This window comes from Stegastes partitus, unplaced genomic scaffold, assembly GCF_000690725.1.
Source record: "Stegastes partitus isolate 25-593 unplaced genomic scaffold, Stegastes_partitus-1.0.2 Scaffold285, whole genome shotgun sequence".
In the NCBI taxonomy this organism is placed as follows: Eukaryota; Metazoa; Chordata; class Actinopteri; family Pomacentridae; genus Stegastes; species Stegastes partitus.
Genome location: NW_007578016.1, coordinates 559,481 through 585,040, shown reverse-complemented (window position 1 = coordinate 585,040; position 25,560 = coordinate 559,481). Strand labels below are relative to the sequence as shown.

The window sequence follows — 25,560 nt, the reverse complement described above, 5'->3', positions numbered from 1 at the left end:
GGCCTACCGACCTTTTCCTGTAATAGAGCTATGACTCCTTGGGCCAAAGAGCAAAACAAAGATTTGTTGTCTCATTTTAATGTTACAGTTATCTGGATATAAACCTAGCATGGGAAGCTGTGAATGTAGTTGTAATTGTGTGGACAATATATTCTGAATCCACTTCTTCTCAGAACTGTTTTATTTGAGCCAACTTAAAGTCAAGTTAAGTTTAAACATTCAACAGAGGGTGCAACTGTGCACTTTTTAGACTTCCTACAATTGTGCAAAGACATGCATGGTGGAAATTGATGATTCCAAAATAGATGTAGGAGTGTGAGTATGCATGGTTGTCTGTTCTGTCACCATCTACAGGATAAAGTAAGTAGAATTACTGGATGGATGGATTCTAAAAGATGTTTACCATATAGATGTATTTTCTATACACTGCTTTGTCCTCTGTAGGATCGCCAGGGGGTGAAGACAGGGTGCACTTCATACATCTATTTTTAGATCTTGATATTTTTATGTATTTTGGTTTGAAATAAATCAAATTAAAAACCCTTTACTTTCACATACTTTCCAGAAGGGAGATTCTCATTTTAAATTAGGGTGTGTAAAGTGTAAATTTGATTTTAGTATGAGTTTCATTTTTAGTTTTAAATGTATTTTTTGATTTTTATTATGATAAGGGGTGTATTTGTTAGGGGCAAAAATGTATTCCAGTGCAAACGCAGTCATGTAGACAATTCAGTTTCAACAAAATATGGAAAACTGTATCCTCCTTCTGCATTATTGTGGTGACAAACAAGTACACACGATAATTTCAGTTAGTTTTTGTTATTTTCTAAAGTCTACTGTTTACATTTTTTTGTTCACACCTAGTTTTTAGTTAGATATACCAACCACTGTGCACACCTCTTTTTGTATTCTCCAAGTTTAATGTTGTCCAAATTTAATACAAGGCTCAGAGATAATTAATAGCCTTAAACAACATCATGTTTAAGCAACGAATGCATGAAAGGATTTACTGCTCTGTTGTTTCCTCCAGTTAAGCAGCAGACAGCACAGATTCATGTGATGTGTGGGTTATGCAGATATCAGAGCTTTTCTGTTGGACAAAAATGCCCCAAAAAAGAAGCAAACTTTAGGTGATGGACTAAAAGCTGTTCAAATTAAACTTCTTATTTTTTGTTTTACTTAGATAGGGAACTAAATAGGGATTAATTTAGCTATTTCTGTTTTTTCACTATGCTTCATCATGTACCTGTTATTACAGTGACATCCACACATCTACTCTCATCTAAAACAGCTGAAAAATACCTAAAGCTTTCCATAAACACCAGCAGTATTTTCACCACTAGAGAGCGACAGACACCAGCTCCTGCGGTTTACTTTAATATCGTTTAAATGGATGTTTGATCAGTTTGAGATAAAATGCCCACATTGTCAGCCAAGACAGAAAATCAACTTATGAAAGACAGTGATATTTTAAAGCTTAACAGGTGCTTTTATTGAATCAAGACAATTTTTACAAAACATTTTTCATCAGGAAATATTTCTTTGCAAACTACAACTTTGCATGAAGATTGATTTTTTTGAATTACTTTTTCTCTTCTTAAAAACATCTTTACCTCTGGATTAGTTTATAAAACATGACATTTAGACACCTTAAACCACACTCCTTCACAAAGTGCAGGCGATGTCGTTAAACACACAAAGGTCCCCATTTCTTTCATAAACAATGTTTTCCACCTTGAAGACATTTTTTTACAAGAAATCTCACAAATACATTGCTTTTCTTAGGAAAAACGAAACTCACACTGGCACTATTTTAAAACCGTGGCAAATGTAACATTTCAACGTTCTACGACAGGTCTGCAATTTAACACTTAACAGGTTAAACACGGTAACCATAATCAATGATTTAGGATACAGTATGAAATAAAGAAACAGTCTTTAGATCATAAATGTTCACAAATCAATCACTCAGGTCCAGCCCTGACCATTAGTTCTTAAAAAATAGGCTCCGATTTGTTTAGACGCCCATTCTGACAAGCATCTCTTCGCCATTAAGGGATTTTTGTTCTGTGCTTTAAGGTCCAAAATCTCCAGAGTTCTGTTCTCAGTTTCCTGCTCTAAGTTACTGTCATTGTGATTTTATTCAGCGAGAACAGCGCAGCGAGCAACATTATCAACGGTGATATTGTGTATATATATATATATTTGATCAACATCTAACACAGATTCAGTGATAAGACTTAGTGAAATGTAGTTCAGTAACAAAACCTGTCACTTAAAAAGACAAAGGAGGTTAAAATATAATTAATTAATACTGAAAATTTCAAATAATCTATTAAAGTTGAACAAAAAACAATCTGTACAAACATAAAGCAAAGCATAACGCAAAAATAAAATTTGACTGACGCACCAAAAGATTAAAATAAATCCAGTGAATATATCAACACAAGACACAAATAAATAGCCAGTGTACATATCTAGGAGCCTTTTTTTTCTGATATACACTCCTTTTCAGCGGTTTCTAACCTTTCCATACATAACAAAACAAAACAAACAAAAACAAAAAATGAAAAAGCATAAATATAAAAGCATCTTCTTTATTTTTCAGGTCAAAAAAAGCACATAAATAAATACAAAATTACTAAAACTGTTCTTATCATTAGTATAAAAACTGATAATAAAAAAAAGGAACATCTTCAGTCTTGAAACAAGTTTGTCATTTTCTTTGTCTATGAACTGTGTATATACTGTGTAAGAGTTTGTTCCGTTGTACAAGTCTCTACTTAAACTGGTCTGGGATTAGATTCATCTGCGAATGGATACTTGTGGGCGGGCTGGAGATGCCCTCCGACCAATCTGACATGTTGGAATGTGGGGACGAGCTGGACCACTGGTCTGGGGAGCCGGGGGAGGGAGTCAGAAACGGGTGGTCGGGCACCTGCAGCTGGTGGTTAGGTGTGTTGTCCATGGGGCCTGAATAGCTGTGCTGGGAGGGAGGGGTGAGAAACTGGGTGCCGAGGATCTGCGTCTCCTGCGGCATCACCGTGTGGATCGGCACGGAGCGGCCCGAGCCGTTGTTCTGCTGCATGTCGGAGCCGTTCAGCTCAACGTTTGGGAAGCTCTGGTTGAGGGACTGCCCGGCTGTGGTGGAGTTGGAGTTCTGGTGCTGGAGCTGCCGGGAGTGAGCCTGCTGCATCATGTGAGCAGATGATCCGAGGTGGCTGGTCTGCAGATTCTGGTATCCCATTATGTGAGAGAGAGTGGCAGTGCTGACGCCGTGCAAAGCACCCATCATGGTGTGGGCTATGGATGGCGCCTGGCTGAAGCTTCCTTGTTGACTTACTCCTGGGTGCATCCTGGAGACCCAGTCACACGGACCTCCTCTGCTGCCACCTATGGATGCCGCGCCCTGACCGTTGGGGCTGGACACTGGCAGGTGGGAGAGTCGGGGTGGGTTAGGGTCAAAAGACATGCAACCCATATCCTTACCCATGCTCATCTGGCCCATGTGGGAGTCCCCATTGCCTTGTAGGTGATTTAGAGACACGGGTGGGGACTGCTGGAAAGGTGACGCCATGGGAGGAGAGGCCACATCGGACAGGTAGCCATGAGGTGACTCGAGGGAATCAACTGGAGAGAGAACAGCTGATGTGTCGAGCAAGTTATTCTTCCCATCCAGCGACTTCTTCTTCTTCAGCCTGTTGTCTTTGCCCCCATCCTTTCCGCCTTTTCCACCGGAGCTCAGTTTCCGAACCTTCTTGACAGAAAGGTTGGGCTTGAGGTTGCTCAGATAGTCATTGGGTGAGCAGAGCGGTGGGGAGAGGCTGGCGGCGCTTAGCGGGGCGGTGTGAAGACCGGGACTCCGAACCACGTTGTACTCATCCAGAAGGCGGACGATGTCGTGGTGCATGCGCTCCTGGGCGATATCTCTGGGCAGCTGGTCGAGGTGGTCGGTTATCTCACGATTGGCAAAGTGCTCTAATAGAACCTTTGCTGTCTCGAAGCTGCCTTCACGGGCTGCGAGGAAGAGTGGAGTCTCCTCCTAGAAAACAAACAGAGAAACAGTCAGTATACTGTGGGCTCGCTCCTGACTATTTATCGGATTTGTTGTTGAGGTATGCGCCCTCTAAATACATGAGAGTCACCTTAAATGTATCTTTTTAATCTTGAATTTATGCAGTTTTGAATGTAGTTTTATTTAATTTACTGATATAAGACCTATGTACTACTCTTATTATGGACTCTTGGGTCATTCATTATATTATCATTTTTTATCCAAGATCTTATAATGCTAATGTAAATCTCAGTCAGATAGCTCCATCACAGTCACATCATCTCACTCACCTTGTTGTCCTGCATGTCTTTGTTGGCACCGTTCTTCAGCAGCACCACTGCAGCCTCCACGTTGTTTACAGCCGCAGCCCAGTGAAGAGCAGATTTACCTGCAGAAGGGAGTGCAAATTCAAAGGTTTAATCATCATAACCCCCAGCATAATGAGGCAGATTTAAACATGTGTGGAGGTGATAGTTTGATAAAAACATTAGCTACCAGAATCGTCAGTGGCATTGGCGTCGGCATGGCAGTTGATAAGCTCTTCGACCATGCCCTCAACTGCCAGTCGGGCAGCCAGAATCAGCGGTGTTGTTCCATCGTGCATGCGGGCGTCAAGATCAGTGGCGCGATTACGGATTAAAATCTGTAAGGAGGCAGACTTGTTAAGATAAATGTTTTTAAACTGCGAGGCAAGCTGTGTCAAAAATGAAGATCTGGAGTAACGTGAGACTCCTGAGAACGTAAGCGGTTACCTGGAACACTCCCTGGGCGTCTGCAGCCACAGCGGCGTGAAGCGGAGTGCGGCCCATGTTGTCCTGAACGTTGGCGTCTGCGCTGGACTCCAGGAGGCGCTTGGCGGCGTCAGAGCGGGCGTACCGGGCAGCCAGGTGGAGGGCAGTCTCACCTGTGCGGTCAGTCTGGTTGTGGAGGTTGGCTCCCTGGTAAATGAAGTCAGAGATTATTTCCGCTGACGGATCCTCCTCTTCTTCGCTGTTACCAGTCTCCAGCCCTCCACCACTGCAGGAGGCGATCATCAGGGGAGTGAAACCATCTGAGGAGGAAGAGAGAGGAGCATAATGAGACATTTAGAGGGTTTTGAGGATGCAGAAAGATATAATAAAGTAATGTATTTTAACAGTGTACACACCTGGTCCTCTGACATTGACGTCCATGCAGTCATTCTCTATCTCTCCCTGAGGAGGCGTAGGGGCGATGGATGCAATACGAAGATCAGCTGCATCCAGATGCTGCTGTGTCCATTTTCTATGATCGGTATGATCACTCAAATCCAGCATGGCCTGCTCCTCAAACTGAAAGACACACCAGTTACCATACATCAGTATCAGCAGCACACATGAAAAAGGTTGAAAGTAGACAGGTCAATTATTTGTTGACTGACACAAGAGGAGACTCGTATCAAACTGCTCATCTTACCCTGAAGCGTCTGCAGTCTGGATCCTCATCACCCCATTCATTTTGATTGTCATCCATAAGATTGATGTCAGAGTTTTTCATAGGCCTGTTGGAAAGCAGAGGCAGATTAGACCACCTCCATTACATCAAATGATACAAATACACTGTTTGCTGTGATCAAAGCTCCGTAACTATTCCACTTTTAAACTTTACTTACTTCAATCCAACAGAATCCTCTCCCAGCGGCTCTCTGCGTTTCTTCTTGCTGGGCTCCGATGCTTTGAATCCCTCAGGAAACCAGAGCTGGCCATGCTCTCGTCGCCGCTTACGGGACACCAGAACACCCAGGCAGATGAAACCCAGAGCAGCCAAGCCCAGGAAGACCACGTACATTGGGTACAGCTCTGAATTTGGGGGAGTAGGTCTGACACCTGGAAATATTTAAATCATCACGTTACTTAGGATTTTAACGTGGTGACCACTTTATTGTATATATACATATGCATATGTATGCAAGAAAACAGAAGGGCTGGATAGGAGTGACCTACTTGTGACAGCTTCAATATATGGAACATTGAGATTCCCCCTGGAGGCCAGTGCTCCGAGGAATGCAGCCACATCTGTTGCACTCTGGAAGCATTCAGTAGACTGCTGGTAACACTGACGGTTGTCAATCTCCAGATACACCACAGACCTATCAGCAGAAATTAGTAAAAACATCAACATTGCACAATTTTCAGTAATCAAAATACAAATCATTTCACTGTTTAACTGTTATGGATATGTTCTGCTATCACTTTAAGGTACCTACCCTTTGACTTGCACAGGATCCAGCTCTCTGCGTTTCCGTGAGCTCACCATGGAAGTCACACTCTCCTTCATTTGACCCAAAACACTGGCTGGCATTGACGTCCACTCAGGCCAGCCATCTGCAGAGCGCTTCAGCACATTGTGTTTAGCCAGGTCTTGTTCGTTGCCATAGTAAGGGAAGATCATGGGTTCTCCTTTGGCATCACGGCGGAACACCACGTTAGTGTGGAGAACGCTGCTGAGCTCTCTGAGGAAGGACGAGGAACGGTTTTTAAGTTGTTCTGGGGGGATGTGGACCACCAGTACTAAATGTCCATCAGCCAGCTTCTCTGGCATGTTGTTGGCACAGTCCAGACCATCCCATTCACATTCTGCATTGTTGCAGCCCTGATCACAGTGACCATCAGCATAGTGGTCTTTACAGTACTGGTCATACAGAGGGCTGGAAAAAAAGAACAAAACTGTGTTAATATTGTGCAACAATATGACAAATTCTAAAACAAACTTTCTGAAACAAAACAGATTTTTTCCTATTTCCAGACTCACTTGCATTGTCCTTCCTGTCCTTGGCAATCAAAGCCATCATAGAGACACCCCGGGCTGTTACATTGGCCATCACACTTGCCATCGTTGAAGTAGCGCCAGCACTGCAGAGCAGCGGAGCAGTTTTGCCATGGGTCATCAAAATTGAGTGAGCAGTCTCCTCCATCCCAGCCGCAAGCGTGGTTGTTGCACAGCGAGTCGCAGATGTGGTTCCCTGCCCACTCGTCACACTGTGGAATCTCACAGCTCACCTCCACTTCCGGAGGCGGAGTGATGTCCCGGCCAAACCCTCCGACGAAGGAGTAGTCCAGTATGTGGCACAGCAGGCCGTTGAAGTTGCTGGGGCAGCTGCACTGGAAAAATGGAGCGTCTGGGGTGATCTGGCAGGTGCCACCATTGTAACAGGGGTTGGAGATGCAGAGGCTGTCTGTGGGGGTTTGACACTCGGGCCCAGTGAAGGTTGAGGGACACAGGCAGCGTGGGCCAAGGTGGCCCGACACACATGTGCCACCATTCCTGCAATTCAGACTCCCACAAGAACGAGAATCATACTCGCAGGAAGAGCCGGTGAAGCCCTAGTGGGACAGAAATGGACAGTTTGTGATTATTGTGCTAAACTTGAGAAAAAAGGGACTGTAAAAGTACTTTGAAAGAAAGAGTTGTCTTAGTAAACTATACAGCTGTACTCACAGGTGGACATTTGCAGATGAACCCATGAGGTGTGTTACTGGCAACAGCACAAGTCCCTCCATTTCTGCAGGGTCTTCCTTTGCAGCCATCAAACACCTTGTCACAACGCTGACCTGCAGAACAAAAGGCATGTGTGAGGTTCTTGTGCAAACATTTAAAGTCTTTTAGATTTGTTGCTGCTTGTTGCACATCAGTACCTGTGTATCCAGTGCGGCATTCACAGCGGTAGCTGTTGGTGAGCTGGATGCAGTTGTAGGAGCCTCTGGGGTCACAAGGGTCTGACAAACACTCATTGACATCGCCTTCACAGCGCTCGCCTACATAACCCGGCGGGCAAACACACTGGTAGCCTCCAATGCGATCCACACACTTGCCGTTGTTGAAGCACTTGGGCTCGTTTGTAAGTGGGTCCGTGGACGGGTTGCAGTCATCCAAGTTAATCTCACAGTGCACACCTACAGGAGACAGAAACAGCGGGTTAGACAACATAATATAATTATATTTGTTTCAGTCACCTACAAGTTGGTTTGTCATATATATTTTATATGCAGATATGTACCTTGTGTTCCTCTAGGACAGGAGCACTTGTATGTGTTGATGAGGTCGATGCAGGTGCCTCCATTCTGGCAGGGCTGAGACTGGCATTCATTGATCTCTTTTGAGCAGTTCACACCATGGTATCCAGGGAGACACTGACAGGGACAAAGAATAGTAAACTTTAGTTTCAGCGTTAATGTTTTATCAAAAACAGATCAAGAGGGGCTCTAATGGAAGAAAAGTAAGCATTCCTCTTCATGTACATCTTTACTGTATGCGATTTGGGTGTTTTACCTACATGAATTCATGTTGTATCTCCTTACCTCACAACTGTAACCTCCTAGATAATCAGTGCATGTGGCTCCATTCTGGCAGGGATTGGGTGAGCACTCGTCCACCTGCTCCTGGCAGTAACTTCCAGTGTAGCCGGCCTGGCAGCGGCAGTAATGTGTGTTTCCAGCATCCAGACACTGGCCTGAATTTCTACACAGGTGAGCCACTTCAACACCTGCAATCAAAGTCAAAGTAAGGAGTTACAGATTGTGAAAAAAAAAAATCACACACCAGACTTAGATTCAATAAATCTAACATCAAAAGCAATGAAAGCACACAGACGTACCTTGCTGTTTGGCCGCTACCTCACAGGAGACACTTGGGATGTCACAATAGAGGCCAGTCCATCCAGTCTGACACTGGCAGGTGTACGAGGCTCCCTGCTGCCAGCATGAGCCTCCGTTTTTACAGGGAGAAGAGTCACACCAACGCACAAGGTTCTAACAAGGAAACAAAGAAAGAAACTACTGAACAAACCTGCATAAATGTAGACATTGCATGAAAGCAGCACAGAGTCCTGCACGATGACACAGATGAAAGAATATTTCTCCCTACCTGACAGTTGATTCCTGTGTAGCCGTGAGGACAGGTGCACTTGTATGTTCCATAACTGTCAAGACAAGTGCCTCCATTGAGGCATGGCTTGGAGTCACACTCATTGATATCATACTGACAGTAACTGCCGGTGAATCCAGGCAGACACAAGCAAGTGAAGGCGTTAATTCCATCCACACAGGTGCCGCCATTGAAGCAAGAGCTGTAGAAACACATTAAAAAAAAACATTTCAAAACCTTCCTACAGTTCCACCTGGGTTGATCATTCAGCTAGTTCAACAGGTATATAATTACAGAGCATTGTGAGAAGGTGCTCTACCTGTCAGTGCAGTCGTTTGTGTTGATCTCACAGTTGATGCCACTGAAGCCAGGTGGGCAGGTGCAGGTGTAGCTGTTAACACAATCTGTGCAGTTGGCACCATTCCTACAAGGGTTGCTCTCACACTCATTTATGTCCTGTTCACATCTGCCACCGCGAAACCCGGGCAGACAGGTACATGTGAAACTGTTGATGGCATCTCGGCACAGACCTCCGTTACTGCAGGGATCTGAGACACAGAAAAGAGGATGTGAGATTAGCATTTACTAGTAATGTGGTAAATCAGAGAAAAGACGGGAACTGGAAATGTGTAATGAAAGGTGTGTTCCTTACTTGGTTTGCAGTCATCGATATCTGTCTCACACTTCTGGCCAGTGTAACCTGGCTGACATTTGCACTGATAGCCACCCATAGTGTTGTGGCAAAGAGCACCATTGCGGCATGGGCTCTTCACGCATTCGTTGATGTCAATCTCACATGTTTGACCTTGAAAGAAAGAAAGAAAAAGAAAAAATTATCGAACTGTCCAGTGGATGGATAGATTCACAGATACGCATAGAAATGCTGAACAAGAAAAAGGTTGGATAGATGTATACCTTGCCATCCTTCAGGGCAGATGCAGGAGAAGCTCTGGTAGTCTTCAGACTCCTTACATATTCCGCCATTTTTACAGGGTTTGGGGCTGCAGGGGGCCAGCAGGGTCTCACAGTTTTCACCTAGTAGCAGAAAAACCATCAGTATCTGCAGCTGCTTCAGCCTTAGACTATCACATCAAACACCAAGCCACAAAATTAACATCAATCACATTTCTCTACATTTGCAAGTAAAAAACTTCATTTTGAAAGCAGCATCAATTTCTAAATCCCAGTTTCCAATCCGTTTCCTTATCCATTTCCATGACGACTTAGCTAAACAGGAAGCGCCTTCCTGTTTCCTGCTATTGTGCGATCACAGACAGGAAACAGGACGTGGCAGGAAGAGGGAATAGGACTCTGAGCAGCGTCCAGTTTTATGGCTTATATTAGCCACTGTGGCATGTTATTCCAAAACACACACACTCTGTTATCCCTGCAAAGCAGACAAGCAGATCTTTCCACACAGAGACGCCAAAAAACAGACATCCCTGTTAGTATCCGTTGGCTGATGTTTTCTAAAACAACACGGGATGGGATACTGTGATTGTGCGGAAACTCGAAGCTTGTCTTTACATTTTCAGACAAAGAGCTGAGACAGCAGCTAACTAAGTTAACAATCCATGTGAGAGCGAAAGATAAGCAGCGACATGTCATACCAGTGTAAGGCAGCAAGCAGTTGCACTTGTATCCAGCCACATCGTCGATGCAGGTGCCCTGGTTGAGGCAGGGGTTGGAGGCGCACTCGTTGATGTTAGTTTGGCAGTTAGGTCCTACAGTAGCAGGATTAGAGAACACCCCTGGGTTAGATATAGGCCATCATGGCACCCATTCAATCTCTATGAGCAAGGAAGAAGGGTTGTAACTGACCGGTGAAGCCCACTCTGCATGTGCAGTGGTACCCGCTGGTCATGTCCTTGCAGGTTCCTCCATTCATGCACGGGTTTGACTCGCATTCGTTGTTGTTAATGTCACAGTTCTGGCCGCTCCAGCCGGAGTCACAGGTACATTTGTAGCTTCAGTGGAAATGAAAACACAGTTTAGTGATGTTTTTATTCATTTGTTTGTTTGTTTATTTGTTACACTTTTTGCTCTATCTTGAATTTATAACTGTGCTCACCCATTGATAAGGTCCTGGCATCGGCCGTGGATGCAGGGGTTGCTGCCGCACTCGTCCACCTGCGACAAACAGGTGGCGTCATTGTAGCCCTCGGGGCAGAGGCAGGTGAAGCTGTTGATGCCGTCGACACATGTGCCCCCATTGTGACAGGGGTTGATGGCGCAGTCGTCAATGTTGATGTTACACATTGATCCTGCAAGACAATAAAGTGGGAATTCAGGACAGTGTTGCTAATAGGGGAACTGATAAATATCTTCACTCGCCACTCTGGCAGCCAAACAGCTGGACACTTTGCTCTCCAGTGTGGTTTCCTTTCAGCCTTTGTGAACTGCTAGCTGAGGTGCTCTGTGTAGCTTTAGGACAATAGCAAAAGAAGGAGCTGTAGTAGCTTCAATGTGTGCCTAGCTTGGTGGCCCCTGGAGGCCCTTTTACCTCTCCTCCACTGATTGAATGGGGCCCTGTTGAATAGGCAGAAGGAGGGTTTCAGCTGGATCTGAGGGAGGGAGGTGCTGCCAGAGAGGGGGGGGGGTGGGGGGGAGATGGCTGTAGCTACTCTCCCTATTCACACACACATACACCACCCCCCATCCAGGGAGAAGTAACCTCACCCAGGCCTGTTTACAGGGACAGAAGGCCAGACCCATTTCACACACCGCCGAGTAACAATTAAACCCCCCTCTGATCTCCTACCCAGCTCCCTGCTCCTATGCTCTTCATCAATCAGGAGGGGAGGGCCCAACTGCCTGATCTTCAGTTACAATAGTCCTCTGTCCCTCTGTGTCTCAGTCCAGCCGTGCCCTCCACACTCACCCCGTCAGCACAAAAAGATGGAGGGGAGGAAGAGGAGGAGGGATGCACAGCAGCACACACACTTGTTCCTCCCTCCCTGCCCCCTTTTCAGCATAATCACACGGCCGCTACCAGTCAGAACCGGCTCGGTCGGGCCATGAAAGGGAGGAACACAAGACCGGTCCACTTAGATAAGACTTTGTCACTGAAGTTCTATACAGGTAGACGAGTGCCAGCAAAGTAAATGAAGTGAAAACACTTCAATCTGAGTAATCAGTGGAGTTTGTCATCCAGTTACGCACTAATAAACATCAGATATGTAATTAAAGGCCAGTCTCTTTTCCTTTTAAAGTATCACCTTACAGAGTCTTTCCAGGCTCAACGTCACAGGCTTTTCAAATGGCAAACAAAGTTACTGCTTTGTGTGTGTGTGTTTGTGCATGTATCAGGTTGGGGGCCGTGTTCCTTTTCTCTACCAGGCCCCCCTCCCACATAGGCAATCTGACACCATTGTTCTGCAGGAGTGGACCCGCCAGCCACCTGTCCTACCTGCCCCTCCCAAAGCTCAGGGGACCAACCCCCTGCACCTGTAAACTCCACCCATTGCTCACCTGTGTAACCAGGCTCACATGCGCACTCGTAGCCATTGATTTTGTCGATGCACTTTCCGTAGTCGCAGGGCTTGCTCTTACAGTCGTCCAGGTTCACCTCGCAGTTGAAACCTGCAGATCGGAAGGGAAGAAAGACGAAAGATGAGGAGAATGCAGACATTTTCACTGGATGATTGTCAGAGTTTTATCAGGATAGAAGAAGTCTCACCTGCGGTGCCTTTAGGGCAGGAACAGATGTATGTGTTCTCCCTGTCTTGGCAAGTGCCACCGTTCTTGCAGGGTTGGCTTAGACACTCATTGATGTTGGTCTCACAAAGGCGGCCGGTGTATCCAGGGCGGCAGTAGCAGGTGAAGGAGGCAAGACCGTCCTTGCAGGTGCCGTAGTGGCAGGGGTCAGAGTAGCACTCATTGATGTCAATCTCACAGTGCTGCCCAGTGTAACCTGTGATGGAAGCAAAAAGGTTTAACAACACTTCTTAAAAGAGAAGCAAGAAAGATTACATATTACTTTATCGAAAAGTACTTTGATGTACCTTCAGCACATTCACAAGTGTACTTGTTGGGTCCATCAGTGCATTTAGCTCCATTCTTGCAGGGAGTGCTGGCACACTCATCAATATCCACTTGACAGAGATTCCCCGAAAAACCTGCAGATGCATTTTTTTCAAGCAGAGAATTAAACTTCTTTTCATATTATGGAGCAAGACTGTAGCTCATTATATTCTGTGAATCATATCTACAGTGTGCATAATGTGAAAATCAACAACAGAAAGACACAATTTGCATCTGAAGTAGGTCTGCAGGACGCCGAATGTCCTAACAAACTATTTCACAACACTCCCTCCACCCCCTCCTTTCTTGGCTCTTACTGTGCAGTGAAATCTTTCTTTCAAACCACAACACAATGGCCTCCAGCTTACCGGCTATAAACCAATCCCTGCCCCCAATTTTGGCGCTAAGCTCTAACACAAACTCTCATGCCCGCCAAATATGCTAATGTTTCTGCAGCCGGCTCTGCTCTGTCCAGTTCACCCTTTAGTGACACTATTAGAAAAAGTGAATCATTCACTTTCAATCCGTGAACCATGTGTGCAATACTCATTGACAGATAGGTTAATGATCCACTTTTTATAGGCTCTTCCCTGCTCCTATTGTTTGCCCAAAAAGGGGTTAACGTAGACCAAGCTGTGTTTTTTCACTCCAATTCCCAAATATTATCTCACCTTTGGGGCACTCGCAGTGGAAGGAGTTGATCTTGTCGATGCATTTGCCATTGTTGAGACAAGGTTGGCTGGCACACTCATCGGTGTTGATGTGGCAGAACACACCCTCGTATCCTGAAATGAGAGATGAGACCATCAAAATAGGGCATAATAATGTCTCAAATGTGCAACAAAATCTTGCATGCATGAAGATATGTATTAAACCCTTTTTCCTTTCTTGCAATATAAACTAGAGCTCTTACCTGGCATGCAGATGCAGTGGAACCCTCCGATCTGGTCCAGGCAGGTGGCATCATTATGGCAAGGGTTAGACATGCACTCATTGACGTCCATCTCGCAGCGCGGTCCCTCGTATCCTTGAAGGCACTTACACTGGAAAGAGCCTTTTGTGTTGAGGCAGCGACCACCGTGCTCACAGGGGTTGGCACCTAAAATATTTAAGGTACAGTTTGTCATTTATTTGTGGTAATTTATGTGCAACAGGTACCAAAGATCCAATTTCTAGCACAAATCTGAAGAAAGAAACTTTATAATTTACCAAGGGAGCACTCGTCAATATCCAGGTTGCAGGCTGAGCCAGTGTAACCTGGGGGACAGGTGCATATCGCCTTGCCATTGACAGGGTTGGTGTCACAGTTGGAGCCCTTTTGACATGGGTTGCTGATGCAGGCATCATCCAGGTGGCACAGCAAACCTGCAAGCACCAACATATTACATTTAACCTCTTCATTAGGACTATGAGCTGTCTTGCACAAGAGTGTCTGGAAGGGCTGCAGACGGTCTTACCTGTGCGTCCATGAGGACACTCGCAGAAAAACGAGGCCACGCGGTCGTGGCAGGTGGCGCCATGGTAACAAGCCGCGCTGGCACAGTCGTCGATGTTCTCGCTGCAGTCGTCGCCTGTCCACCCGTTGACGCAGACGCAGTGATAGCTGCCGTGAGTGTCGTGGCACGTCCCTCCGTTCTGGCATGCGTTGGGCATCAGTTCGCACTCGTCTACATTTTCTGTGCAGTATTGGCCTGAGAGAAGAAAAAGCACTTGAGCACACTTTGGAGGGAAGTTTTTTTCTATTTGTAAGTTAGATGTTTTATATTGAAAGGTCACCTGTGTAATGAGGTGGGCACTGGCAGTTGTAGGTGTTCACCCCATCCACACACACACCACCATTCTGGCAGTTGTGGCCCGGACAGTCATCGATGTTGTGCTCACAATGCTGACCTGTGAAGCCTGATGGAAAAAAAAAAAAGAAGACAGTGAGGAGTCATAAAGACATAAAAAAAAAAAGATCCGGCAACACTTGCTTTTTGTTAATAATAATCAGATCTTTCCTTCCTCTTGTTATCACCGCGCACTTAAAAAAGATAAGCAGTCTAATTCCTCGTGGCAGACTGATTTAATGACCTAACTTGTCTCCTCCTCAAACATCAAAGGCTTGAGTGGGTGTTTTACAGGCACGATAGCCTGATTAACAATCAACCCACAGCTCTGCAGGTGCCTGTGCTGCTTCGCTATCTAAACGCATTCCAGCACAGACACCCACCAGAGACACGCAGCATGGATTAAACTTTAACACACAACCCTGCAATATCCCTCATTCATCTGCATATTGAATCAACAAGCTTTGTGCTGACCACAAGTGCACAATTAGACAAAACCACAGCTCAAATGGCAATAAATTTAAACTTGTTTTAGTGAAAGTTTTAGTGCGTGGTTTGGTGGGGGGGAAAAGTTTCTCAACAGCTGGCGTCCTGGCTCGAACAGCCTGCAGCAGCTTTGAGTACCAACACAATAAAGATGGCAGATAGACAGGGTGTATTTAGCTGAAAAACAAGATATTTTTGTGAACCTGTGACCTCATGGACAGGGCGTGTATATCTATACGTTTATGTGCCTGTGCGTATCTCTGGCGCTCTGCGGGCTCGCTGGTGATTATCAGAAGGAAACGTCTGTGTGACTGCATCCTGCCAGTGGAGGCTGGCAGCGAGAGAGCGAGGAGAGGGGGTAGCCAGAGATTGCTCACTCCACCCAATCAGATTTTTACTACAACAACAGGCTGCTTTTTAGGTCAACTGATGTAAGAGGAAAACAAAAGTGTGCGTCCTAACCACATGCAACTCCATATGTCAACAGAAAGAAGTTAACCCGCCGTTGTTCTGATCGTTTATACGTAGATAAGATGCTTACCTGGAAGGCAGCTGCAGTCGTAGACGGTGTCTCCCTTCTGGACGCAAGTGCCTCCATTCTGGCATGGTGAGGGGCTGCATGGCATGTAAGGGGTCTCGCAGTGCTGGCCGGTGTACTCTTGAGGACAGCGGCAGTGGTACGAGCCCACCTCATTCACACATACGCCACCGTTGAGACAGGGCGATGGAGTCTGAGCACACTCGTTCACGTCTTGCTTGCAGGTTTGTCCGTGGAAGGCCGGCGGGCAGGTGCAGATGTAGGTGGAATCAAAGGCTGAGCACTGGCCGCCGTTTGCACACGGATTGGAAGCGCATGGGTTGGCGAGCTGGCAGGTTTTACCTTGAAAATAACACAGTAAAAGAGAGTTAATCATTACGGTTTGTGGTGAAGTGACCAGCCAGGAAAAGTGTTGTCATCTCATGACGTTTGAAGCTTTTTATCTCCATACCTGACCACCCGGGTGGGCAGTGGCAGCGGTAGGCGGTGAGAGTGATGAGATCGCATGTCCCTCCGTTGCGACAGGGGGAGCTCATGCAGGCGTGGTTGGTGGGGGTCAGGCATAGCCGGTCGGTGAAACCCAGGCGGCACTCGCAGCGGAAATCAAAGGTGTTGCCATGGGAAACGGGGCGGCATTCGCCACCGTTTCGGCAGGGCGAGGGGCTGCAGGGGCTCGGGTACTGGCACCGATTGCCTACGTAGTCACTGGGACACCTGGGAATAGACAGTGAGGAGGGGGGGACACAGTGATGATTAGAAAACCAGGATCTTTTTTTTTCTTCGTTTAAATCATGGGAACAATTACCTAAACAAAAGGGGAATAATAGGAGAGGGGGGTTAAGGGGGAGGAGTGGAAGGGGACTGAAAGTTTCCCGCCCAGCAAAGTCCCACTGCAGTGGGACGGGGACAGCATGTTGTTCTAGTGTGTCTCTCTGGATTAGACTCCCTCAGAACCTTGAAAACACATTCTGCCGGGACAACAGACGCCACAAAATAGTCTAGCCGTAACAGCCCGTTCCCATCTACCTTTCGCCCCGACGCTGTCCACACTCATCCTGAATGATCGTGGAGATCAAGGGGCCTGTGCCGCCTATGGATGTCCCATATGAAGCCCTGCATTCAGGCCCTAAGCCCTCGGCTGCTTCCCTCCCATCCAGGCCAAGGACAGTAACTGCTACAGTCACATAGCTCAAACCGACTGCTTTGTGAAATGTAGAAACTCAGGTTAGAAGTTTGACAAAGAGGAGGACTGGTCACCCAAACAAAAAAAAGAAGCAAATTCCAAAGAATTCATTGGTTTTCACGTCCCATTTCCGAGCTGCTCAGACATCATTTCATATGCAGCTCATACCAGTCCCATCTGTTACGTAAAGCGGCATTAAAAGTCAGCAGAAAAGTGTTTATGTTTGAATTGGGGCTTGTGTGACAGTGTGTAGTCGTGCGCCGAGCGTGTGAGTGTTTATGTGCGAGGGAGGGCATCTGTTGGCCTCCTCGTATCTCCACAGGGAGCAGGTGCGCATGTTAATGAAGGCAGCTGTTGGACAGGATTCCTCCTCCTCCCCCCATCCTCCTTTCTCCTCCTCCTCCTCCTCTCCCCTTATCCCTCATCCTCCCCTCCCTCCCCTCTGTCCCCTTCTCAGATGGGGGTGCTGACAAGCCAACCTCTCCTCCAGGGACATAAAGAACCCATGTGAAGTCAGCTGTTGCAACTTCTGTCTCTTCGACTGCTCCCCTCCACCCCTCCTTCAACCACACCACTCATTCTTACTTCCTAACTTTCTTACCTGTTCCCCTTTTGATTTCCACTTTTACATAACACTGATTCTTCTTTTCCTTTCGTTTTCTATGTATCGCTGCGTTGACTCGAAGGTCTGTTTTTGTCCTGTTGGGGCTTTTTATAGCTCCCAGCAGTTTGCTTTTTACAGCGCTCCCCTTATGTCACACAGGACTGCTGAAAACTCTTTTGTTGACTTAGTTAGGTGGGACCAGTCAGTGAGTTTTTAACAGTCCTGTGTGCCCCCACAGGGAGCCCAGACAGTTGCAATTGGCAGAAGATTGTAAAAGCATTTGGGATGGCTTTGAAGTTTTCCTGCTTCCCGTTTCACTTCTCCATGAAAACAAACCAAAGGGAACTAATTTAGAATAAAAAATCTCAGCCTGTATAGCAAAGCAGAGATCTTAATAACTGTGTGTGCGTGCGCTCGTGTGTGTGTCACCCCACGCTAACTAACTGTAATAGATCTCCTTTGTCCTGAAGTCAGTCTGAGATAAAGATCCACCCACATGCTGAAAAGACCAGCAGCACACACCACGGCAACAGGTCTCTCCCAGCGATGCAATGTCCCCTCAGGCCGGAGCAGATGCTTCCCCGACCTCTGACCCTCGACACTTTTGTGACTGTGGGACGGCCTCCCTGCCTTCTCTCCCCTCTCTCCTCTGTCCCTGTGGGCCCGATCTACCATCTGTCACTCTGGGGCTGACTTTACCCTCCTCCGACACAAAACCAGCCCAACTGTGCGCTGGAAATGCCACCGCTGTGAAAAATGTTACGTGAAATGATTGAGGGTGGCGTACAGTCATAATGAACGCGTGTGTGACATCAGTGGTTGTGTTGTTTCCTTTTGTGCTGCTTATGAAACTATTACATGATCTATGTCGGGGTTTTTTTTTCGTCCCTCCTCAACTCTCATATTTGTTTCTGCCCTTTCCTCCTCATTCATTTTGTCTGGTGAGCTGATGTTCCCTTGGATGTGTCTAATCATTAGCCAAGATCTGACCCCTGGGGTTCACATCTGTTGGTAAGAACAGAACAATGGGGCTCAGCTAGAGAAAATGAAATGTGCTGGATCTTGAAGGCTCTAAATACCCACGACAATAAATTTACAGCACGGTACTAAAATCTATGGAGTGGGGAACGCTGCATTGATAAGACGATGTGTAATAAGTACACGGATTTACACCTTTAAACAAAAAAACTGATTCATTAGAACGTGACCTCTTGTAAATGCACATTCTCTCTTAAACTCATAAAACTGCATAAATGCTGTTGACAAGCCCGTTTCAACAAAGGCTGATAAACACACTCAGAAAAGCCAATGAGGAATTTTACAATAAAGAAAAAAAAAACAGGGTGTGCTGCATTGACTCAAAAACACTATTGTTGGTAGATCACAAGTTAAGAAAATATAAAATGCTTATCGTCAGATGATCAAAGCTGATAAACTAGAGTCTGTCCCATTTCTATGTAAGTATCCGATCTGATTTACATTTATAATCTTTTAATAATACTTTGGATAAACCATTATGTGTCAATGAGAGTCATCATACGGCAAAATTAATGTTATTCTCTGATACTGACACAGACTGTGAGAAAGTCAGACATGTCCTACAAGTAACAGATGTCCTCCAGGAATAAATCATCTTAAATAGACAGTTTTGTTAGTAATCCAGCTGATTCCTGTCTAGAATATGTGAAACTGGAAGATTTACGAGGGTTAGTCAGAGTAACAAGACCTGAGCACCTGCTTGACTAATGACTGCGAGATCGTTTTCCTGCACAAAATAGCAGCAAACAAACACCAGGGTCACAGCTTCAGCAGAATGTGGGTGATACACCTCGGTTCTCCTGCTGGTAGATTCATTCAAGTGGCTCCCTAACCAACACTGCGAGAACACCTTACAGTTGAAGATAAAACACCTGCCTTGCACTCCACTTTGTGTGATGGTTATCAGTGACCTCTAGCTGGGAGTTCATTACTCAGATTGTCATCAGTCAGGTGGGCAGATAACATGTCACCACAGCATCCTCAGTTTTTAACTCTATTATTACATGTTTTCCCAATCATTCTTGTTTTTTCTTAGCTGAAAAAATATTTCTGATTTATATACTTGTGGATAATGACAGGTAGCTAGCTGTCCTGACGTCCCCTCTCGTTCCTGTAGTTAGGTTAAAAAAAAACACGTGTGCATTTTTGTAACGTAATATTGACCTGCAGAAGAGTTGGCATTTCTGCATTTGACAGCCGGTGCTGCTGGATGTGAACTTTCAACACCCACTAGAGCAAAATAGCCACTTATCTGTGTGCTCTGACAGCACAGCTTTGATTGCCCCTCCATGAGGATCTCCAGATCAGTCCACTAAGAGGCCACACCAACAGCAAATGAAAGTACGTCTTTGTATTTATTATTTTCTGTACAGTAGCCTTCTGAGTGTTTTCTAAAGTTTGAACGCTGACTTTGGGTCCATGCTGGGTAAAGAAGATTGGGACTTTTTCCATCACCGACCTCGTTCAGTGCTACATCAGAGGGGCCCTGGCATCTGGGGAATGGGCCCAACCAGGGGAGTGGCAGCCTTACAGCTTAAACCCCAATAAAAGCCCAACACCAGCAGGCACACTTAACCCCGCCATGCTCCTGATTCGCTTAAGCCCGCATGGAGCTGAGCCTTCACAGAGACCTGCCTGGTAATCCTATAGGAGGACAAATGAAGAGCGGCATTCCTTGAGGGAGAGTGTAACATCTCTTTAGTTGTGGTGGACTCGCTCTAGACGGTCTTTATGGGTGAGACATTTTATCATCAATACGCAATACCAGACAGCTCCGTGCAAGGTCAGGGAGTTCCGATCGCACCAACCGCCACAGACTTTCAGTCAATTCTGGCTTTCGCATCTATTTCTGTCAGACGTCTTGCAGCATTCGAGACATGTACGGGGACAGTCGAGATGTTTTCTGGGTTTATTATTAACATCTACCTCTGACCAAAACAGTGTCTATTTCAGCAAAGCAGCATCAACAGTCAGTCAGTCATGCAACGGCGGGGCGGAGGGCAACAACCTTTCAACTTTACTGTGCCCCCATTACACAAATGGAAACTAAATTTGACTCACACGATGCTGTGCCCTCACATGCTTTCAGGCTGCCTACATAACAAGACCACAGCAAATGCATGGGAAACAGGAAGCCCCAGACCTACAGATAACCTCTTACTTCACAGAATCATGACCGAGTGCTTCCCCATTACAGCTGCTTGTCGTCGTTTCCGTATGTCTGGTACGACCACAAACTCTGCACCACTGTACTTTACAACTGACTACTTTATAGTTTCCCTGAAACTCAAAACCTTTCACTCAAGTTTCAAATGTAAGAGAAAGGTCTTCAATCAAACAAACAACATTTCTAATACCATTCCAGTGTAGAGGTTTAAAACTGGTTTCATGTTCCCTCTTTGTTATTTTAAGTATTTCAGGAATTGGTATGTAGAATGCAAACTTCTGCTATTCTACAAAGTGGTCAAAATGAACTAAAAGCAACTCTTGTTGTCATATAAATGTATATTGCTGCATAAAAAATACACATAATTAATTTAGCTTCACAATAAGACGCCTGTAGAGAAAGCCACTGCTATACATGTAAACCTTACTCTGCCTTACGGTTTTCATTAATTGCAATATGTTAATTTTTAAGGACAAACATGTTGGTAATTACTTGTATACTATCCCACATAAACAGAACAGCACCAAAACCCACTGACTGACTGTAAGAACAGCCAAACAAAGTCTGCCATCTTTGGAGCCTTTACGGAACAAGTTACTGTGTGTTTAGACCACCTTAAAAAGGTTTGAACCACTCTGCTTTTGCGTGACAGATGCAGGTAATAGGAGTATTCAAAAACAGAAGCAGATCACGATCCAAATCAGAGGGATAAAGACACAACAAGTACCAAGCCTCTTCCTTTTTTTAAGGATGATCAGTGTCCTAAGGGGGGGGAGGCTATTTTTACACCAGGAAGTAGAGAAAACATCCTCTCTGTACAGATTTGCTCTCACCACAGTCCAAATAAACTCATCCCTAAGACATCTGATTACCGCAGTTTATGCCGAGTCTAACCTTGTTCTCTATGCCAGCATGTGATTTCACTCTTGCACTCGTGGGAACTGTGCTGAAAGAGGATTTAAATCTATCTTACCACTCAAATCTGTGTCGCCATATGCTTGCACGCTGCTGAATAAAACCACAACGCAGATCGTGACTCACTGGTAACTTGTATAGCTGCGTGTGTGGGTTTAAAGCATTTTAAACCTTTTGACCTTCCATTTAACATCTTGTGATGGGAACTGAACTACAGTTGATCTTCCCCTCATGCAATGACCTGATCTGAATCTGGAGCACAGCTTTTACTCACAGTGCCAGTCTCTTCATCTTCGTACTAACCACTAACCAACCTGTGTCATCAACACAATTTCAGCTGAAATTTTCCGGTGAGAACCTGGCACAAAGATTCAAATAGTGAATCTGGAAGCCCCCCTCTGCCACAGACGCTACCCTCTGACCCCTGAATTTCCCCAGTGCACCCCACGACTGATGGCTGCTCAGCTTGGCAGGGATGAATGATTAAAGAGGAAAGCACGGAGGAAGAGAGCGGGCGGGTGAAGTGATGCTCTTATCCTGTCTGTTTTTAATTGGACGGAGCAGAGATGGAGACCACAATACCAGCTTTGTGGGGGTGGAGGGAGTTTCTGTGCGCACACGTGCGGCGGGCTGTGTGTGTGTGTGTGTGTGTGTGTGGAGTGTGCAGATTAGATATTGTGAATCGGTGGCCCTGGGCTACTAGCACAGGCCTTTCAATGGCTCCCCCTTGTCCCCACAGACCAGAGAAGCGGCTGCCATGACCACATGCCCTGAGGGTAAATCAGGCCACCTCAGAGCTTCCTTACAGACGGATGGGAAGAGAAAAAAAAATGATGCCACAACTGGAAATCACAATACTAATTTTCTGCTCTCGAGGCACATCTGTTTCTGCTTCAGGCCCTGTGTACAGATAAAAGCTGACATCTGCTTTTCACTTCATCTGTTTGTTCCCTTTCACAATAACATTGTCGAATGAATCAGCAAGCTCACAGACTTACATTAAGGTCAGCTGTAGGGAAAGTGTCGGCATATCGAGTGTCTAAACTATTAGCATCAATCCACAGGCTAAACAAACAGCCCACAATCTGCCTCTCTGTCTGTTCCCACTTGTTTGCCTTCGAATTTCTGCACTTTATTCCAATTAATCTCACTCTCTCGACATCCAATCCAATTACATTTCACAGCCATCTGGCTTTCAAATGGAGATCACAAGGTGGGGGTGGGAGGTGGAGATGGAGGAGGAGGGGGGGATCCATTCAGAACGAAGGAGACAAGCCTTTTGGAGGAGGGGAAGGGTGTGTTGGGGGGGGGTTGGTGGTGGTTATGGCAGGAGTTTGGTGTGTGTTGTGGTGTTTGGGGTGGCTGTGGCATGATGGGAAGCCCCACTCAGATTAGTCACACAGCATTATTCTGACTGCAGGACAATGGGTGACGGGCGGCGGGCGAGCCCCAGCTGTCGCCCATGAAAAGGCAGAAAAACAAGATTTAGGACTGGACGCGTCCTCTCACTTCGCTGGGGACGGGGTCCTGCATTCATTAACGTGGCCTACTGATGAAGGAGGTGGGGTGGGGTGGGGGAGGGCTTTTGTCCAGCTACCCCTCTCTCACCTCTCCAACACTCTGGAAGTCTCTTTCTTTTTTTTTTATTCCTTCACTTCTTAAAAGTCTTTTTTTTTTTTCATTTAAGGGAATGTGTGCACAGAGCAACACGGCTCCTGGAGGGCTGCTGGGGCACACCGGCCCAGAAGAAAAACTTAAGGGCCTCTGGTTGCTGGGCACGGGGCCCGCTCAAAGACTGGAATGAAAGGGGGAATATGTGGCCCCCTTTTTTTTCCCCTTTCTAAACATAAAAAAAGCACTTTCAAGTACCAAAATTACGCTACGCTGCACTACTAAGACTGCACAGATTCCAAAAAAAAGAAAGAGCACAAAAAGACAGTAGTAAATGCAGATGCCTGCAGTGGAACATCTGGTGTGGGACATGTTGCTGCCTTTTTTTTTTAAAAGTCTGCATGTTACTTACTTGCACTCTCCATTTCCATTGATGGTGGCTTCACATCTTCCTCCATTTAGGCAGGACTCAGTGGGTACGGAGCATTTCAGACCTGTTGAGTGCATGAAAAACATTAGAACACATCTTCAACTCTTGTGAAGTCTGTACAGTTAACAAGGATTATCCATCATAAAGAAGGAAATCATTCATCAGTGACATTTTTAATACTTCTTTATTCACAGGAATGTACTTTTTCTTTTAATGCACACACGCTTTGTGCATCCTCGTCTTTTTTTTTTAATTGATTTGTTACACGAGTGTCCGTGGGGGATACTGTGGACACCGGTGAGGCCAGAACGCGTGGTGCGTGGCTTTAGTGGAGGAGGAGGGAGGTGCGGGGGGGAAGAGAGCGCACGCTTTTTTTTTTTTGCGGGCAGAGCGCAGCAGCTGCGGGGCTCAGATGCGGAACAAAAGAAATCAGAGTCCAGCACGAGCCATAAAACACTCTCCTCGGGCATTGTTTACCGGCAGACGGGAATAACAGCACCACCTCCTCCTCCCCCCCTCACTCACAACACTCTCCCACACATGCAGACAAAAGGTGCCCTGCCTCCCCCCCCTCTCCTCCGTGCGCCCTCCTCCTCCTCCTCCTGCGCGTCCCCCTGCCCCAACACACGCACCAACTTCCATTATCTCCAATGTTATTTAAAACCTCAGAACACTTACAAATAACACCTAAATCATTTTAAAGAAACATTTTAAAGTGACTAAAAATGGTGCAAAAAGGAAATAAAGGAAAAGGCATCAATTTAGAAGTTGTTGAAATTTGCGTAAATGTTCACTTTAAAAAGTTTTAAGTCATTTAAATAAATCAGTGTTGCACCAAAAGTGTCAGATCGGTTATAATAAGAGGCTCTGATTGGTCTGTTGGTGCAGGAAACGTAACTTGGGTTCAATATCTTCCACTATAGTGAACACCGGGGAAGTCAGCAGCCAAGCGCAACTTCTGGCTCCTCCACTTGTAGTCAATTCGTTCCCACGACTAAGAAAAGCTCTTAAAAGCAAGTCAAGCCCCACAGAGATTAAATATGCCACAACACTGCCAGTTTCTAACACCCTGATCATCATTATAACGCTGATTTAAAATAATAACCGAATCAAATAAAGCGCACGTCTTTCACTGATCTTTCACTAACTTCTCCTGGTTTCCTTCCACATTCATGCTCTGCAGCCTGCATCAGGACTTCATCAGGGTTTACCTTGTGAGATGACGATTGCTGGAATCAGAAATGTTAGTTTCACAAAGAAACGATACATTCCTCCTCTTCAACTTCACAAATGTCGTGGACTCCCGCGTTGGGTTCGCATAGATCCGCAGTTAAATACTCCAGATGTTGGCTTGAAAATAAATATCCTCAGTGGGAAAGAAAGAAAAAAAAGGGGGTTAATTCCGGCGGGGTTTGGAAAAAGTCTTCAACGGGACACAGTTCATAGATGTTAACCTGCTGCCTTCTGAGTTCTCAATGAAATCTAGAGGCAACTCTACAAGTTCCTCCCACTCCTCTTCCCTCCTCCTCCTCCTCCTCCTCCTCGTCAGGACTAATTTGAGCTTCCTCCCTCCCCTCATGCTGCAGGAGGGACAAACTCTCACATCCCCTTAGTGTGCAGGAACAAACTTATTCATATTAAACACTGTTGTGAAATAACTCCTATACTAACTTAGTTAGGCTGCTTTTTTAAAAGAGGTATTTGTACTTTATTTTTTCCTTTTTCTGCTCCTTTATACAACTTCTCTGCAATCTCTTTCATCTAAATACTGTAATTTGTACTCAATTCTCACACATATAAA

General features: G+C 45.7%; 1 protein-coding gene across 1 annotated transcript; it reads right to left on the bottom strand.

The window, feature by feature from the left end:
* Positions 1-1,466: 1,466 nt before the first annotated feature.
* notch1a (notch receptor 1a) lies at positions 1,467-25,232 on the bottom strand. The gene is made up of 34 exons (XM_008282784.1): positions 24,971-25,232; positions 23,742-23,823; positions 16,263-16,525; positions 15,815-16,153; positions 14,735-14,857; positions 14,416-14,649; positions 14,168-14,323; positions 13,872-14,057; positions 13,630-13,743; positions 12,940-13,053; positions 12,615-12,848; positions 12,407-12,517; positions 11,007-11,199; positions 10,757-10,902; positions 10,546-10,659; positions 9,851-9,970; positions 9,588-9,740; positions 9,255-9,483; positions 8,936-9,137; positions 8,667-8,820; positions 8,371-8,555; positions 8,070-8,202; positions 7,708-7,965; positions 7,511-7,623; positions 6,824-7,395; positions 6,279-6,719; positions 6,016-6,161; positions 5,685-5,898; positions 5,489-5,573; positions 5,202-5,364; positions 4,807-5,105; positions 4,550-4,697; positions 4,345-4,442; positions 1,467-4,042 (listed from the first exon to the last, which is right to left on the bottom strand). Exons 1-34 carry the CDS (start codon positions 25,026-25,028, stop codon positions 2,780-2,782), a joined length of 7,443 nt encoding a protein of 2,480 aa, XP_008281006.1. The 5' UTR covers positions 25,029-25,232; the 3' UTR covers positions 1,467-2,779.
* Positions 25,233-25,560: the final 328 nt, after the last annotated feature.

Bases quoted from the DNA above. Each gene is read 5' to 3' on its own strand.
- notch1a (XM_008282784.1), bottom strand. From the start codon at position 25,028: ATGTATCGTTTCTTTGTGAAACTAACATTTCTGATTCCAGCAATCGTC. The intron at 14,058-14,167 runs GTAAATTATAAA...TAAATATTTTAG, and splicing joins TATTGACGAGTGCTCCCTTG to GTGCCAACCCCTGTGAGCAC. The intron at 9,971-10,545 runs GTATGACATGTC...TTCTGCTACTAG, and splicing joins CTGCTTGCTGCCTTACACTG to GTGAAAACTGTGAGACCCTG.